The 16,991-nt window shown below is 47.6% G+C and overlaps 1 protein-coding gene across 4 annotated transcripts in view; it reads left to right on the top strand.

Annotated features, from left to right (window-relative positions):
- ABCC5 (ATP binding cassette subfamily C member 5) overlaps positions 1-16,991 on the top strand; it is a 96,645-nt gene that overhangs the window by 77,153 nt on the left and 2,501 nt on the right. For all 4 annotated transcript variants that reach the window (XM_012457249.2, XM_012457259.3, XM_012457253.2 and 1 more), the window contains 4 exons: positions 3,871-4,030; positions 12,541-12,619; positions 13,574-13,687; positions 14,361-14,525. In XM_012457249.2, the coding sequence (XP_012312672.2) occupies positions 3,871-4,030; positions 12,541-12,619; positions 13,574-13,687; positions 14,361-14,525 (518 nt within the window). The remainder of the gene's footprint in view (positions 1-3,870; positions 4,031-12,540; positions 12,620-13,573; positions 13,688-14,360; positions 14,526-16,991) is intronic.

Raw genomic sequence — 16,991 nt, 5'->3', positions numbered from 1 at the left:
CAATTTATGAATATCACGTTCATCACTTTCAACCAAATCCTCATTTGTTAGATAAGCGATTAGGGTCTCAGCCCCCACCAAAACCAATTTTCTAGGCTTATTTTTGAGCCTGCTTTGAGGACATTGAATACTTTTCCCAGTCATAAATGTGCACATTCTCAATGCAGAACCCTGGGACACACACCCGAGTAAGAAAGAGGAGCAGCACCCACAGTGCTGCCACCCAGAGAGAAGCACTGGTCACATTTTGTTAGCTAGCGTGTTAGGCTTCCTCTAGTAATGCATACGTTTACAAAAACGTGGTCATTGACACACGCTCTTTCCTGGCCTTCTCTTAAAACTATCAGTAGGCTAGGCGCAGTGGCTCACGCCTGTAATCCCTGCACTTTTGGAGGCTAAGATGAGTGGATCACCTGAGGTCAGGAGTTTGACACCAGCCTGAATAACATGGTGAAACCCCGTCTCTACTGAAAAGATAAAATGAGCCGTGCGTGGTGGTGGACACCTGTAATCCCAGTTGCTCAGGAGGCTGAGGCAAGAGATCACTTGAACCCTGGAGGTGGAGGTTGCAGTGAGCCAAGATTATGCCATTGCACTCCAACCTGGGTGACAGAGTGAGATTCCATCTCAGAAAAAAAAAAGAGATGTGTAACTATAGATCCTTTAGATTTCTAGGGTCAGGACTTGAGTAATTCACTTCTTTCTCACTTTTGTTCCTGAATAGCATTTCAAAGAGGGAACTTTTTACTGCCTTCTTTTACTATCTCGCATAAGAGGTATCTTTGATTCCATTTTCATTAGCTTTCTAGGCTCTATGCTTCTTTGGCATCAAAACTCTTTTAGGTTTTTTCCTTGCCATTAAAACAAACAAACAAAAAAAACACCTCTTTTCTGGCCAGTTTATTTTAAAGAACTCTCTAAGGAAGAAAAGGAAAAAGCCATTTCCTACTTTCTGTTCGAGGGAAGTCAAGGCGAGACATTGCTCCAGGTCCTTCATGCTGGAAGGGGAATCTTGAGCCAAGCAGGGTGGCTGTCCCCAAACCTTTCTACTGTTGTTTCCCTCGAGCGCCTCTGCTGCATGGTCCCAGGGGTACACGGCTCCCCTGAAAGCTGACCAATGTCCCTTCCTGTGATTTCCCTTTAACACAGGTGAGACAGGCCAAAACAGGCACCACAACTTCATTAACAGTAGTTAGTGACAGAAGAGAAATAAACAAGAAAGAGAAAATAGGGCTGGGCTCGGTGGCTCCCACCTGTAATCCCAGCACTCTGGGAAGCCGAGGCAGGTGGATCACCTGAGGTCAGGAGTTCGAGACCAGCCTGGCCAACATGGTGATACCCCATCTCTACTAAAAATACAAAAAAGTAGTCAGACGTGGTGGTGGACGCCTGTAATTCCAGCTACTCGGGAGCTGAGGCAGGAGAATCTCTTGAACCCAGGAGGTGGAGGTTGCGGTGAGCCAAGATCGTGCCACTGCACTCCAGCCTGGGCAACAAGAGTGAAACTCAAAATAAAAAAGCTTGATTTACACTCTGGTCCTAACAGAGTTTCTTCCAAGTTTCACGGGAATCTTGGAAACTCTGCTGTAGTCATGTCAGTCAAGGGCAGCACCATGAGGACTTCACTGCCTTTCTTACCAGCACATTCCATCAGGGCGAAGGTGGTCAGATTCAGAGGACTCAAGTCTTCCAGCCCAGGAGGTCCAGACCTAGGCACCTTTTAAAGCGGAACGACCTGACCCATTGCTTTGGGCACCATTCCTTCCTTAGCTTAGCTCTTCAGGCACTGCCTCGGCCCAGAGGGAGTGTCTCCCTCCCCTGCTTCTATCTGGGAAAGAGGCCAGTAACTGAGTCCCCCAACCCTGAACAGAGTCATTCATTTCTCTCTTTTTTTTTTTGAGACAGCGTTTTGCTCTGTCACCCAGGCCAGAGTGCAGTGGTATGATCTTGGCTCTGGAGTAGCTGGGATTACAGGCACGTGCCACCACACACAGCTAATTTTTTAAATATTTTTTTAGTAGAGACGGGGTTTTGCCATGTTTGCCAGGCTGGTCTCAAACTTCTGGCCTCAAGTGATCTACCCACCTTGGCCTCCCAAAGTGCTGGGATTACAGGTGTGAGTCACTGCACCCACCAGCATGGAGTCATTCATTTCTAGGAGAAGAACCATCCTGCTGGACGAACCAGCTTTCCTAACTCATTTCTGGTAGAAGGATGTGAGGATAATTGCATTAGGAAGGTGGCACTAACACACTCTCCAAATACAGCTTCTTCAGGTTTCCTGGGTGTTACTTCTTCCGGGTTTTATGGGTGTTTCTCATTTCCCGTTAGGCTGTCAGAGGTATGCCCAGGGAACAGATCCCAGCAGTGGGGTTGGTGTAGTCCCTGGAGCAAAGCGGGCTGTTTGTGCTCTCCATGAGTGCTTGAAGAGACAGCGTCGTGGTGATCTCGCTCAGGCCCTCACGAGAGGTCTTTCATGGCATAGTGGCAAGAGAAGGGTGGGAAGGTCAGGAACCAGGCGTTCGGCCAAGGCAAAGTGATCCGACACTAAAACACTGTAGTTCTAAATCTAAACCATGGAACCAAGTTGCAGAAAGGTAGACAGGACGATGGCAAACTTCTTTTCTTTTTGGCACTATAGAGAGAGCACCTTTTAAATGTTTGTGTCCTTTGACTTACTAATTTCACTTCTGAGATTCTTTCCAAGGAAATCATCTGAGGTAGCACTAAAGTTTCAGCACTAAGACATAGGACACAACATTATTATAAGTTTTACATAAACTAAATCCACCATGCCCAGCCAATACAATGTTAAGTGAAAAAAGCAATTACAGTATCTATTTCTGATAGGATCTCAACTCTGAGGAAGTGTGCCCCAAATGATAGAAGTGAGATTATGGGAAACTGATAACGTCGTCTCGTATTACTTATGTAAACTTTTCAAATGAAGATTCAGTTAACCTGTTCTGATCACTCTAATAACACTGATCCCCAAACCTGCTTCTCTGCCATAGTTTCCTATCATGATAGAACCATTGACAGCCACTCACTGACTCCAGGCAAAACCTCCTTCCCGTGTGTTTATTTTTACCTGTAACTTCTTATTCCTCAGCTGCTGCTGTGGCTACAGGAGGCCTCATCTTAGTGTCTCTCTCAGCTGCAATAAGGGGATAGGGAGAGAAAAGACATTTTGTCCTCCGGTCTGCCCCTCAGCTGCTTGCTATAAGATCTCTGTTCTCCTGACTTTGCCTAAGAAGCATTAAGCTGGCCAGGCATAGTGGCTCACGCCTATAATCCCAGCGCTTCTGCAGGTCGAGGTGGGTGGATCACCTGAGGTCGGGAGTTTGAGACCAGCCTCACCAACATGGTGAAACACCGTCTCTACTAAAAATACAAAATTAACCAGATGTGGTGGTGTATGCCTGTAATCCCAGCTACTCGGGATGCTGAGGCATGAGAATCACTTGAACCCAGGAGGCAGAGGTTGCAGTGAGCCGAGATCACACCATTGTACTCCAGCCTGCGCAACAAGAGTGAAACTCCGCCTTAGGGAAAAAAAAAAAAAAAAGCATTAAGCTCTGTATACCTGTTCCTGAGGTGACCAGGAGGCCTTTTTTCTGTTTTGCTGTTATGAAAATGGAATGGTCCCTTTCTCCTCAGGCTGAGGCTGTGTGATTTGAAGGTGTCTTCTTGGTAACTCAGGAAAATTAATCACTTTGTTCTATCATTTTATACATTATCTGAGTTAATCATTTGAAATAACAACTGAATAGAAATAGAAAAGTAGCTGGCATTGCCCTGAGGCTCACCCCCATTGTCCTCACAGCATTTGCTAACAATTCCTCTCTCGTGTGATTTCTGCCTCATCAGGGAAGTCCTCGCTGGGGATGGCTCTCTTCCGTCTGGTGGAGTTATCTGGAGGCTGCATCAAGATTGATGGAGTGAGAATCAGTGACATTGGCCTCGCCGACCTCCGAAGCAAGCTCTCCATCATTCCTCAAGAGCCGGTGCTGTTCAGTGGCACGGTCAGGTGAGGACCTCAGCACCTGCCTGCCTCGTGCCTCACTTAGAGGCTGGGTGGGCGTGTGGGGCCTGGAGGTGCTAACGCTGCCCCCTGGGGCCACGAGCTCACCATCTCCGGTCCGGTGCTTTCCCCACCGCATCACGTGCTTCCTGGTGCAGAAGTGAGAGGCAGCACCACCGCACAAGCGACTTGATGGACTAAAGCGGGCAGGGAGGCCTGCAGCACAGCACCAGGGGCTCGGAGAGATCCGGGCTCAGAGCTCTGCTCTGTGACTTCGGACGCATTATTTAACCAGTCCTGTGCCTGTTTCCTCACGCCTAAGATGGGGATGCTTTAAAGACCTGTTGCTGTGGAGGTTGAATAAATTCATATAAATCATATAAGCACAGGGCCCAGCAAATGGTAAGCGTCTGGTAAATAGGGGGCTGCTGTCATCAGCCTCATCACCATCGTCCTCATCTGCCTCTCACTCCATTCTGTCATCTCTCCTAGGTGGGCTAAAAGTTACAGTTGGGTTTTTTTTGTTTTTTGTTTTTTGTTTTTGAGATGGAGTCTCACTATGTCGCTCAGGCTGGAGTGCAATGGTACAATCTTGGCTCACGGCAACCTCCACCTCTCAGGTTCAATGATTTACTGCCTCAGCCTCCCGAGTAGCTGGGATTACAGGTGCCCTCCCCTACACTGGGCTAATTTTTGTATTTTTAGTAGAGACTGGGTTTCACCATGTTAGCCAGGCTGGTCTTGAACTCCTGAGCTCAAGTGATCCACCCACCTCTGCCTCCCAAAGTGCTGGAATTACAGGCGTGAGCCACCGCACCCGGCCTAAAGTTCCAGTTCCAATGGTGGCTTTCAGGCATTGTGACTACTCATGTTATTTCATTTTCTAATATCTTCCCCTACCTTTGATACTCTGGAATTATGTCACTTTCTAAAATCTGCCAGCACATCAGAGATAAAAATCCCTCTTCTTGGCCTGTTAAGGAGAAAACGTCCCATTATCTTTCCTAAGCTTACTTGATTCTACTTTTAGCCTTAAGCTTCTGCCTCCTGAAAACAGTAGATTTTCATCACTTGGGTCCCTTTCTATTAAAAATAATTATTCTAAAAGTAATGGCACCAACCTAATTTCAAATGATAATAGGCAGTGTTCAGAAACTATCCCCTCCACCTTTGGAAATGGCATTTGAACTTGAGGAACTTTGTAGATATCTTAGTCTGCTCAGGCTGCTGCATATAACAACATACCATAGACTGGTGGCTTAAACAACAGAAATGGAGTTCTCTCAGTTCTGGAGGCTGGGAAGGCCAGGATGGGTGTCGGCTGAGGGCCATCTTCCTGGTTAGCAGATGGCTGGCTTGCTCTGTCCTCACATGGCCTTTCCTCGGCGTGTGACTGTGGTGTGTGCCTGCGGAAAGGAGAGAGCCCTTGTGTCCTTCTCTTCTTGAGGCTCCAACCTCATGATCTCATCTAAACCTCATCACTTCCTTACGGCCCCACCTCCAAATACTGTCACGCTGGGGTCAGTGTTTCAACATTGAATTTTAGGGGCACACAAACCTGTAGTCCATAGCAGTGCATCAGCAGAATTCTCACCTGTGCTGTGAAGAGTCCACACTCCAGAGTAGGTTTATTTTGGTATTACTGTAATTGAATCTGGACAGCATACACTGCATCTGTGGTTGATAATAAACCATTCCCTTTGGATATTGAGGTAATAAGGTCAGACAAGCGATATCAGAAGATAATTAGAATTTATTGGCCGGGCGTGGTGACTCATCCCTGTAATCCCAGCACTCTGGGAGGCCGAGGTGGGCAGATCACCTGAGGTCAGGAGTTTGAGACCAGTCTGGCCAACATGGCGAAACCGCATCTCTACTGGAAATACAAAAATTAGCCAGGCATGGTGGTCCATGCCTGTGGTCCCAGCTACTCGAGAGGCTGAGGCAAGAGAATCACTTGAACCTGAGAGGCAGAGGTGGCAGTGAGCCTAGATTGTGCCACTGCACTCCAGCCCTGATGACAGAGTGAGACTGTCTCAGAAGAAAACTAGAATTTATTGAAAATGAAAACCTAAAATTAAGAAATTGGAAAATGTTGCCAAATTAGCGCTTCCATAAATCTCTCAATTTTTAGATGCCACAGGAACACCTTTGAAAAACAAAAAAAATTGGCCTTATAATATTTGGCTTTGGCCATAAGAACTATTTTTTTTTTTTTAATCATCATTGGGAAGAGAATTAAGAAATAAAGCATGTTAAACTTGAGATGTCCTGTGAAAATGCTGCCACCAAGAAGCCCGTTTTAATTTTAAAACTTTACAGCGTTTCTTTTGGGTTTGTGAACTGAGGGCTTCTAGAGTTGGTGGTTAAGAATTGACCATGAGGCTGGGCACGGCGTCTCACGTCTATAATCCTGTCACTTTGGGAGGCCGAGGCGGAAGGATCACTTGAGCTCAGGAGTTTGAGACCACCCTGGCAACACAGTGAGACGCAGTGAACTCTACTTTTTAAAATTATATAAAACTTTAAGAGAGAAAGAATTGAGCATGGGCGCGTGCAGCTGGTGTGGTAGAACATCGTGGACCTGTAGCTTTAGCGGAATTGGGACCATTTATCTTCAGAGAAAGGAAAGTCGGTGGCTTTGTGGGTAGCTCAGTAGTCGGTGCACTGCTGTCCCGGGTTTGTAGCTACTGAGCTTCGGGTTCAGCTGAGGAAGTCCGCTGTGTAACCTGGGAAAATCATTTCAGTTCAATTTTCCGCCAGCTTGAATTTTGGCTTTTTAGTCAGTAGGAGACACAGAGGAAACATAAATGCCAGAGCTGTCCTTTATCCCCTAAGGCTTCCTTTTATCCTCTAAGGTTCCTTATGGTATTTTCTTTTTTTCAGACAGTCTTACTCTGTCACCCAGGCTGGAGTTTCGGCTCACTGCAACCTCTGCCTCCTGGGTTTGTGATTTGTGTGCCTCAGCCTTCCGAGTAGCTGGGACCACAGGTGTGGGCCACCATGCCCAGCTAATTTTTGTATTTTTAGTAGAGATAGGGTTTCACCATGTTGGCCAGCTGGTCTCGAACTCCTGACCTCAGGTGATCTGCCCACCTCGGCCTCCCAGAGTGCTGGGATTACAGGCGTGAGCCACCGCATCCAGCTGGTATTCTTTTGCTTTTCTTAGAACATAGAAAGCCTATGATGAGTTTCCCAGGGCAAAGGCAGGATAGATGAACTTGTTCCTTAGCTGCCTCTTGGAGACTCTGAATCTGGAGACTGTGCCTCTGCCGTCTACACCACAGCACCGTTAACCAGTATCGAGAGTGGGACCTCTTCTTCAGATACCTGCAAACAAAACTTGAAAGGATGGCTGGGCGCAGCGGCTCACACCTTTAATCCCAGCACTTTGGGAGGCCAAGGTGGGTGGATCACCTGAGGTCAGTGGTTCAAGACCAGGCTGGCCAACATTGTGGAACCCCATCTCTACAAAAATAGAAAAATTAGCCAGGCATGATGGCGGGTGCCTGTAATCCCAGCTACTGGGAGGCTGAGATGGGAGAATTGCTTGAACCAGGAGGTGGAGGTTGCAGTGAGCCAAGATCGCATCATTGCACTCCAGCCTGGGCAACAGAATGAGACTCTGTCTCAACAACAGCAAACAACTTGAAAGGAACTCTTAAGAGAGCAAGGTAAAACCAAAATCAAACCGATAAAACTCAGAAAGTCACAAGATACACATTTCTGAGTTGTTCTGCGTACAAATATCAGCTGAATCATAGACCAGATAATTTGGGACCACACCCCTTCCTAGATTAACCAGAGGGTCAGTCCGTTCCAGGACCTGCAGCCTAGCCCTCCCTTACCCGTCTGTGGGCTTGAGCTCTCCTGCCTGTGTTTCTGCAGCTTCCTACTGTTTTCCCCTCATGATTGGCTCCAAGAAGAGAGGCCCCTTCTCATCCAGCCCTTAAAACACTTTTGCTAGCCTCCCTGTCTCATGGCCCTAGCTCCCCCCATTCTCCCAGAGCTCCCTGTGCTTCCTGGACCTAGGAAGCACAGCCCTGGCCTCTGTCCTGTCCCCCCAGCTAGAGTGTTTTTCATCCTGAGGACTGTCCGGAGTCTGGCTAGGCTGACAGTGGGCTGTTCCTAGCTGTCACTCTGGTCTGTCTCTTGAGTCTTGGTCCCCGTGAGTGATGGGTACCTTGTCTACCTGGAGCACTCTGCCCGGTGCCCATTCATTAGCAAGAAGCAGTGTTCTCATTTCTTCTTCAGGTGCCCTCTCCTTTTGATCTGCTCATTAAATTTTTTTCTTTTTTCTTTTTTTTTTTTTTGAGATGGAGGCTTGCTCTGTCACCCAGGCTGGAGTGCAATGGCATGATCTCCGCTCACCACAACCTCCACCTCCCGGGTTCAGGGGATTCCCTTGCCTCAGCCTCCCCAGTAGCTCGGATTACAGGCATATACACCACTGCACCTGGCTAGTTTTGGTATTTTTCGTAGAGATGGGATTTTGCCATGTTGGCCAGGCTGGTCTTAAACTCCTGACCTCAGGTGATCCGCCCGCCTCAGCCTCCCAAAGTGTTGGGATTACAGGCGTGAGCAACCGTGCCAGCCGCTAATCTGACTCTTAACAACTAAAAGCCAAAATCGGTCCATATTTCTACATACCTCAAAATAAAGTTTCCTTTAGCTTCCTGATAAAAGAAGGTATGTGAGTCTCAAAATCTCCTGCTCTGAAGGCTAAAGCTACTATGAGGCACCCAGCACAGATGACAGGACAGCATGGTTTCGTACAGTTTTCTGCTCTACCGAGAGTGAGTTGCGGCGTCATCTCACACTTTCGGAGATAGTCTTAGCTTCATTTAGCAGTGGTCAATGTTGACTATCGCTAAAAATAAAATATAAAGAACGAAGATGAAAATGTACCTTTGGGAAGATCAGGACTCCAGGGGTTCTGATTGTTAAAAATAACTGCCCTCCTGTTCAGACACTTTGCTCCCTAATCACTTAACTGAATCCTTTTGATTAAGTGGATGCATAACTTTGCTTTCATTTCTGTCTGTGGGTCAGACCCGGGACCGTCTGGCTTCTCTAATGAGGGTGGATGTTTTCCCATTCCTGATTGAGCTCCCTGCTGAGGTGGGTCTGGCCTGCCTTACTGTACACCACCTGCTAGCGTGTGGAAATACTCCTTCTATATCTGGAACCCATTGTTTAGTCTTCTGAGGCTCCTTCAGCTGGTGTGGTGGACCTAGGTGAACTGAATGTTAAGCCTGGGCTGGGCGCGGTGGCTCACGCCTGTAATCCCAACACTTTGGGAGGCCAAGGCAGGCAGATCATCTGAGATCAGAAGTTCGAGACCAGCCTGGCCAACATGGCAAAACCCTATCTCTACCAAAAAATACAAAAGTTTAGCCAGGTGTGGTGGTACACACCTGTAGTCCCAGCTACTTGGGAGCCTGAGGCATGAGAATTGCTTGGACCTGGGGGGTGGGGCAGAGGTTGCAGTGAGCCAAGATCCTGCCACTGCAGTCCAGCCTGGGTGACAGAGCGAGACTGTCTCAAAAAAAAAAAAAAAAAGTGTTACGCCTGTTGCCATATTTCCCTATAGAAAATCTGATAGGGCCGGCTACTCAGTGGGCAGGAGACTGCACTTCTGTGTACAGCAGTCCCCGCTCATCCATGGTTTCACCTGCTGCAGTTTCACTTACCCATGATCAACCAGGGTCCAAAAGTATGACATACTGTATTTTGTGGGAGACAGACCACAGTCCAATAACGTTCGTTACAGCATATTGTTATAATTGTTTGATTTCATTATTGTTAATCTCTTACTGTGCCTAATTTATAAATTTAACTTTATCACAGGTATGTATATATTGGAAAAAAACATAGCGTTTATAGGGTTCAGTACTGTTTGTGGTTTGAGACATCCACCGGGGTGCCCTGGAGTACATAGCGGGGGGACTCCATTCCTGCTCTTTGATCCGGAGGCATCTGATGGACTTACTGTATTTGTTTCCTGGGCTGTCATAAACTGTTTAAACCACACACTGGGTGGCTTCAGACAGCAAACATTTACCATCTCGCAGTTCCAGGGGCTGGAAGTCTAAAACCAAGATGTCAGTTGGGCTGGGCTGCCACTGAAGCCTGTAGGGAAAGACCCTTCCTGGCCTCCTCCGGCTTCTGGGAGTTGCGGCCATCTTCAGCGTTCCTTGGCTTGTGGGTGCATCCCTCTGGCCTCTGCCTCCATTGTCACATGATGCCCTCCCAGTGTTCCTCTGCCTTCACATGACCACCTCTTATAAGGACTAAGGGCCCACCTTTCTCTGTTACTCTGGTGTGGCCTCATCTTAACTAATCACGTCTGCAATGACCCTATTTCCAGTTAAGGCCACATTCTTAGGTACTTAGGTGTCTTTTGGGGAGACACACTTCAACCCATAACCCTGTACAGTATTTAACAACACTTCCTAGGCCGAGGGTTGGGGGAAGCAAGCACGTTCCAAGCGGGAAAATTGCGGTGCAAAGAGCAAGAGGCACAGGAAAGCAGGGCGGGTAGAGTCTCGCAGGAGATCAAGAGATTCCCAAATAGCAGGAATGAGGCAGTGCCAGCCACTCTCCTCCTCCCAGTGGAGTCTGTGATAATGACGTGATTGTATTTGCATGCCTGTCGTTAGTAACCCCAGATATGGAGACACGTGGCATACGGCGAAAGTCCATGTTTCTCCCAGAGATTTTCCTGTTTCCCACATGCCAGGCATAATTTTGTGAGCAAAGCAAATTATTCTTAACAGTTTTTGGATTACTAGACCTCCAGATATTATGTGTAGATCAAGACAAGACATCAAAAATTCCTGTCACATCCCAATTTTCCACAAAATACCTGTTCCACCACCAATTCTCCACCCTCATCCTCGGTGGCAAAGATAATTTTCTCCTGTGCTAAGCATTTCTAGTCCTGGCCAGGCACTGTGGCGCATGCCTGTAATCCCTGCACTTTGGGAGGCCAACATGGGATAATCACTTGAGCTTGAGCTCTGGAGTTTGAGACCAGCCTGGGCAACATGGCAAAACCCCATCTCTACAAAAAATACAAAAATGACCTGGCATGTGCCTGTAGTCCCAGCTACTCAGGAGGCTGAGGTGGGAGGATAGCTTGATCTCAGGAAGAAGAAGTTGCAGTGAACTGAGACTGTACCTCTGCACTCCAGTCTGGGTTATAGAGTAAGACGCTATCTCAACAAAAAAAAAAAAGAAAGAAAACACACACACACACACACACACACACACACACACACACGTATATGTATATATGTATATATAATTTCTAGTCCTGTTCTTTTGCTATCACCTCTGATTTCCTTGAGGTAGGTACTGTTGGCACAGTAAGCACGAATTGTCCCCAAACTGGTGTTCTGTGCCAGGAAAGTTCCTTTTTCTTTACTCGCCTCTTATTCTTTCTCTCCTTCCTCCTCTGCCCTTCTCCTGGATCAGTTCCTTTTCCTGGTCAGGCCATCTGTCATAGAGCCCCATACTCAGTGACAGGACTGTGAGTCAGGTAGACCAAGAGAAATGGTGCTTTTCTAAGTTTGTACATACAAAGAAATGTATCTTTTTTTTTTTTTTTTTTTTGAGACGGAGTCTCACTCTTGCCCAGGCTGGAGTGCAGTGGGACAATCTCGACTCACTGCAACCTCCGCCTCCTGGGTTCAAGAGATTCTCCTGCCTCAGCCTTCCAAGTAGCTGGGACTGTAGACACATGCCACCATGCCTGGCTAATTTTTTGTAATTTTAGTAGAGATGGGGTTTCACCTTGTTAGCCAGGATGGTCTCCATCTCCTGACCTGATGATCTGCCCACCTTGGCCTCCCAAAGTGCTGGGATTACAGGCATGAGCCACCATGCCCAGCCGATGTTTTATTGATTGATTGATTGAGATGGAGTCTCACTCTGTTGCCCAGGCTAGAGTGCAGTGGTGTGATCTTGGCTCACTGCAACCTCTGCCTCCCGGGTTCAAGCGATTCTCCTGCCCCAGCCTCCTGAGTAGCTGGGATTACAGGCCATGCCACTATGCCCAGCTAAGTTGTATATTTTTAGTAGAGATGGGGTTTCACCATGTTGGCCAGGCTGGTCTTGAACTCCTGACCTCAAGTGATCCATCCTCCCAAAGTGCTGGGATTACAGGCGTGAGCCACTACACCCAGCCAAGAGATGTTATTTTAACAAATACATGCACAAAAAAAAACTAGAAGGATATTTGCCAATATTTGCATTTGTAAATTGTTCTATGACTAGTAGTATTTACATAGTAAAAATAATAAAAGACTAAATCAAGTGTTATGGAGATGAGGAGGCCCAGTGTGCAGTCAGAGCTCCCATCTGTGGCTGGTTGGGGAATGAGCCATCTGTGACCGTCGGGGTTGGGAGTCTCCTCTCCCTGTGCATGTGTGTTAAACATCTTCCACAGACAGCCATTGCCCTTGGATCCCTTCAGTGCTGGACCAGTGAGAAGTTCGTGTGTTTCTCCCTAGATCAAATTTGGATCCCTTCAACCAGTACACTGAAGACCAGATTTGGGATGCCCTGGAGAGGACACACATGAAAGAATGTGTAAGTGAAGAGCCGAGGGGAGCTGAGCTGGGATGGCGTGGGCAGAAGCACAGCGGTGCCGTTGCCACGTGCTGCGCTGCCTGCCTGGCTGTGCCTGCAGGATGCCTGTGGGCGGAGGCTTTGAGGCAGAGCTCTCCAGGTCTTTCAGATACCTGGGAAAAGCTGATCTCTGTCGCCCCACCTCGCACACTGCCACGGTCATATTGGCCTTGCACTATCCATTGATTGAAGATAGTAATGACAGCCACTTAGAATTCACGGATGCCTTTCATTTGTTTTATTAGTCATGACAGTGTAACATACTTTGGCGCATCCACATATAACAAAAGCTACGTAACATATTGAGTCCGCAGAAAGCACAGTGTGCATATGGACCACAGACTTTTGAGATAACTCAGCAGGCCCCCACGAGCAGCTGCAGTCAACAGATTGATACCACCGGCCTGAGGTGGAGTCTCTGGTGTGCCAGGGTTGAGTCAGGCCCAGGATCCCTTGCCCTAATTCAACTGTTAACAGATGAGCGCTGTTTTTCCCTCTGCTCTATCGGGATTCCTTTCATTTGAAGACTAGGTTCTGCAGCTTACAAAACACGTTTGACAGGCACGGGCCTGTAGCTTTGGACTCAGAAGCAGAGTAATTTTCCTTACTCTGTTTCCTGTTGCACGACCATACTTTCAGAACCAAAACTTAAGGCCCACTCTCTGACTGGATTTTGGGGACATGAAAGTATTGGAATTTCTGGGATGTTTTAATGGTAGAAAGCTAACAGAATAGTCATTGGAATCATGGCCTACCTGAGAAAGCGTGGGTCCTAGCACACACCATTATGCCTGCACCTTCGTTCCAGATGACACAGGGTCTTGGCTAATAATTCTTTCTTTTTATCCCTGGACTTTCAGGAAATTCAGCTTGGTTAGTTTCTTACCCTCTGATCTCTAGTTTCCTTCTCCCTAGATTGCTCAGCTACCTCTGAAACTTGAATCTGAAGTGATGGAGAATGGGGATAACTTCTCAGTGGGGGAACGGCAGCTTTTGTGCATAGCAAGAGCCCTGCTCCGCCACTGTAAGGTAAGGCAGTTCATGGTTGGCAGGGAAGGGGCGGCAGAGAACGGGAACGTTGAAATGCAGCCTTTCCCTGACCCGGTGGGGCCCAAAGGTATTCCTGGCTCTGATCCCTGTGGCACCTTCTAAGAGCATGACCAGAGGTAACTCTAACCCTGACACAGTTGGGGTATATGGGTTTTGGGAAAGGAGAACGGGGGTTGCTTTGTTTTTAATTTCATCCAAGACTGACTTTGATTTCTGGCCATTGAGTAGTTGTACGACTGCAAACCACAGACAGGAGATTAGAAAAGTGCCAGAGACTTGAAGGTCACCAGTCCAGCCCCCTCATTTTACAAACAGGAAAGGGAATGTCCAGAAAGATGAGTGTTACCAGTCCAAATGGACTCAAGGGGAAAAAAGGATTAGCTGTACATGCTCACTGTCACAGAGTGGTAGGGGCGAGTATGGACTCGATCCGTATTATACAAATACGCTGTTAGGGAAATGAAGGCAGACACGGCCTCGAAGTTGCATCACCTCTAAGCAAAAGGAACTTTTACTTCTGTGTGTGCCTGCTTGGAAGAAAACAATAGATGCTGTAAAACTTAAACAATGAAATACGTTTTAGTAAGACCGAGATTAACCAGCACGCTTAAGGAATTTAATTGCGTTTCTTTCTCCTCCGCTTCTCTGGCAGATACTGATTTTAGACGAAGCCACAGCTGCCATGGACACAGAGACGGACTTGTTGATTCAAGAGACCATCCGAGAAGCATTTGCAGACTGTACCATGCTGACCATTGCCCATCGGCTGCACACGGTTCTAGGCTCCGATAGGATTATGGTGCTGGCCCAGGGACAGGTACCCAGCCCTTCAGGGACCTTGGCTTGGCATGTCTGGGAGGAAACCGGCCCCTGGCAGGAGCGGACCGAGTGCCATCTTTGTAGGGTTCTGGGCATTCAGATGAGCACTTGCAGCAACTCTGGTTGCTGTTGGAAGGGACACAGCCCTCCTAACCACAGGATTACTCAGGCGCCACCCAATGGGGTGCTCATTTGACTTTACTCTGTCCTTCTGTTGCTTGTGAGTCATGACACTTTGCCTTAGGTCAGACAGTACATGTACTTAGTGATTCATCCCCATACACAGTCATCACCCGCCCGGCGGCATGTTGAGACCAGCCAGCACCTGTTGGCCTTTCTGCAGTCACGTAGCGGCGCCAGACTTCTGTTGTCTCGGCCTCTCCCACGGTCTGGCCCCAGCCTTCCCTTCATCTTCCGTTCTTGCCTTGCAGGTGCTGTTGACTACAGACATCTTGCATTCTCCAAGCTTTTTATCCGTCTTTACTCAGATGGTTTCATCTACCTAAAAGGGCCTTTGCCCTTCTCTGTCCCGTATCTACCTGCTCACAACCTGCCTGTCCCTGAAGAATGACGTGGCCCAAATGCCAAAGCCTCCATGAAACCCCCCTGGCTGCCTCAGCCGCCCTAGACTTCATCTCTACCTCCCTTGTAGCTCTTCTGCGTCCACTGATAGGAATTGTGCCGTGCCCTGTCTCCCTAGAGAACTCCCTGAACACGCTCCGAGGGCAGAGTCACAGCACATTCATCTTTAGGGCCCAGCAGTGCTTAGTACTCTAGTTCTTTGCATAGGTGATGTTGAGTCAATTTATATTAGACATAGTCCTCCTCTGCATGCCCCTGAGACAAAAGTGAATTAATGTTATGGAAGAAATAGCAAGCCATTTATAATGGGTAACATGTCCTCTGTTGTAGAAGCTAGAACAATAACAGCTACTTCTACTGAATGTTTACTGTGTGTCATTCACATACACAGTCATCACTGTGCTTTGTGCTTTACATATAATCTCTCAACATACAATCAGTCATCATAATACCTAGAGAGAGACGTATCATGAATTCTGCTTTACAGATAAGGAGACAGATTCTCGGGGAAAGTCCGTAGGAAGTGGAGTAGGCCGGGCACAGTGACTCATACTTGTAATCCCAGCAGTTAGGGAGGCCAAGGCAGGTGAATTGCCTGAGCTCGGAAGTTCAAGACCAGCCTGGGCAACATGGCAAAGCCCTGTCTCTACCAAAAATACAAAAAAATTAGCCAGGCATGGTGGTTAGTGTTTTTTTGTGACTATCTTCATTTGCCTTAAACTTAAGTGTTTACTGAGATTCTGTCATAGATAAGATATATCAAGCTACTACTTTGTACATAGGGGTTAAATAGAGCCTAGTATGGGACCAAGAGTGTCTTCTGGGGAATTCTTTTTTTTTGAGCCAGAGTCTTGCTCTGTCGCCCAGGCTAGAGTGCAATGGTGTGATCTTGGCTCACTGCAGCCTCCGCTTCTAGGGTTCAAGCGATTCTTCTGCCTCAGCCTCCTGAGTAGCTGGAATTAAAGGCATGCACCACCATGCCTGGCTAATTTTTGTGTTTTTAGTAGAAATGGGGTTTCACCATGTTGGCCAGGCTGGTCTCTAATTTCTGACTCAGGTGATCTGCCCACCTAGGCTTCCCAAAGTGCTGGAATTACAGGCGTGAGCCACCATGCCCAGCTGGAAATTCTTTGTTAAGGACACAAATTCAGACCCCTTTCTTTCTATGGGTGGTTTGATGTTTTGGAGTGGGGAGTGATTCACTGTTTATGAGGGATTCTATCCTTCTCTTCCCTTAATTTTTTTCTTGCCAATTAAAATTTCCTTGTAATTTTAGGAAAGCCTAAAAAAAAAAAAAAACCACCTAAAAAGCATAAAGACAAAAACAGGATAATAAGCCATTTCCTCCCCGAGATGAGCATTGTAATGCACTGTCTTACCCCCGCCAGTGTATTTCATGCATCTGCACACACAGACTCCAACAGATGGGATGCTCTCTACCGTAGACGCAAAGTACCAGACTAAAAGGGGCTTGGAGGATGGGATTTTGTTATCCCTTATGGCAAACAGGAGGGCAGAGGGTTGGTTTTAGTGCAGCTCAGCAGTGTGGGACTCTGCATCACTCTCAGCCAGTATTCACCTTCCCCTCCTGGCACAGGATGCCCGCTCAAGCACCCAACGTGCCACCCTCCCAACCGAGTCCAAAGGAAGGATATGTTCTCCTTGTGGCCTGTCCACTGGGCAGGACACGCTGTCCTAGAAGCACCAAGGACACTTTCTCTTACATCTCTTTAACCAAGGTTATGTTCCTTGCCTTTGCCCTGTGGCAGGGGAGGCTGAGAAAGTTGAGTACGTGCATTTCAGCCTCCGTACTCAGAACAGGAGGTAGGTTCTGCCAGCATATCATTCAGTGTTCAGTGGCTACGCAGAAGGCCATGATAGG

Source organism: Aotus nancymaae, unplaced genomic scaffold, assembly GCF_030222135.1.
Source record: "Aotus nancymaae isolate 86718 unplaced genomic scaffold, 86718_ANA_hifiasm-v0.15.2.pri h1tg000067l, whole genome shotgun sequence".
Classification (NCBI taxonomy): Eukaryota; Metazoa; Chordata; class Mammalia; order Primates; family Aotidae; genus Aotus; species Aotus nancymaae.
The sequence above is the reverse complement of the archived record's forward strand: the minus strand, read 5'-3'. Positions and strand labels throughout refer to the sequence as shown.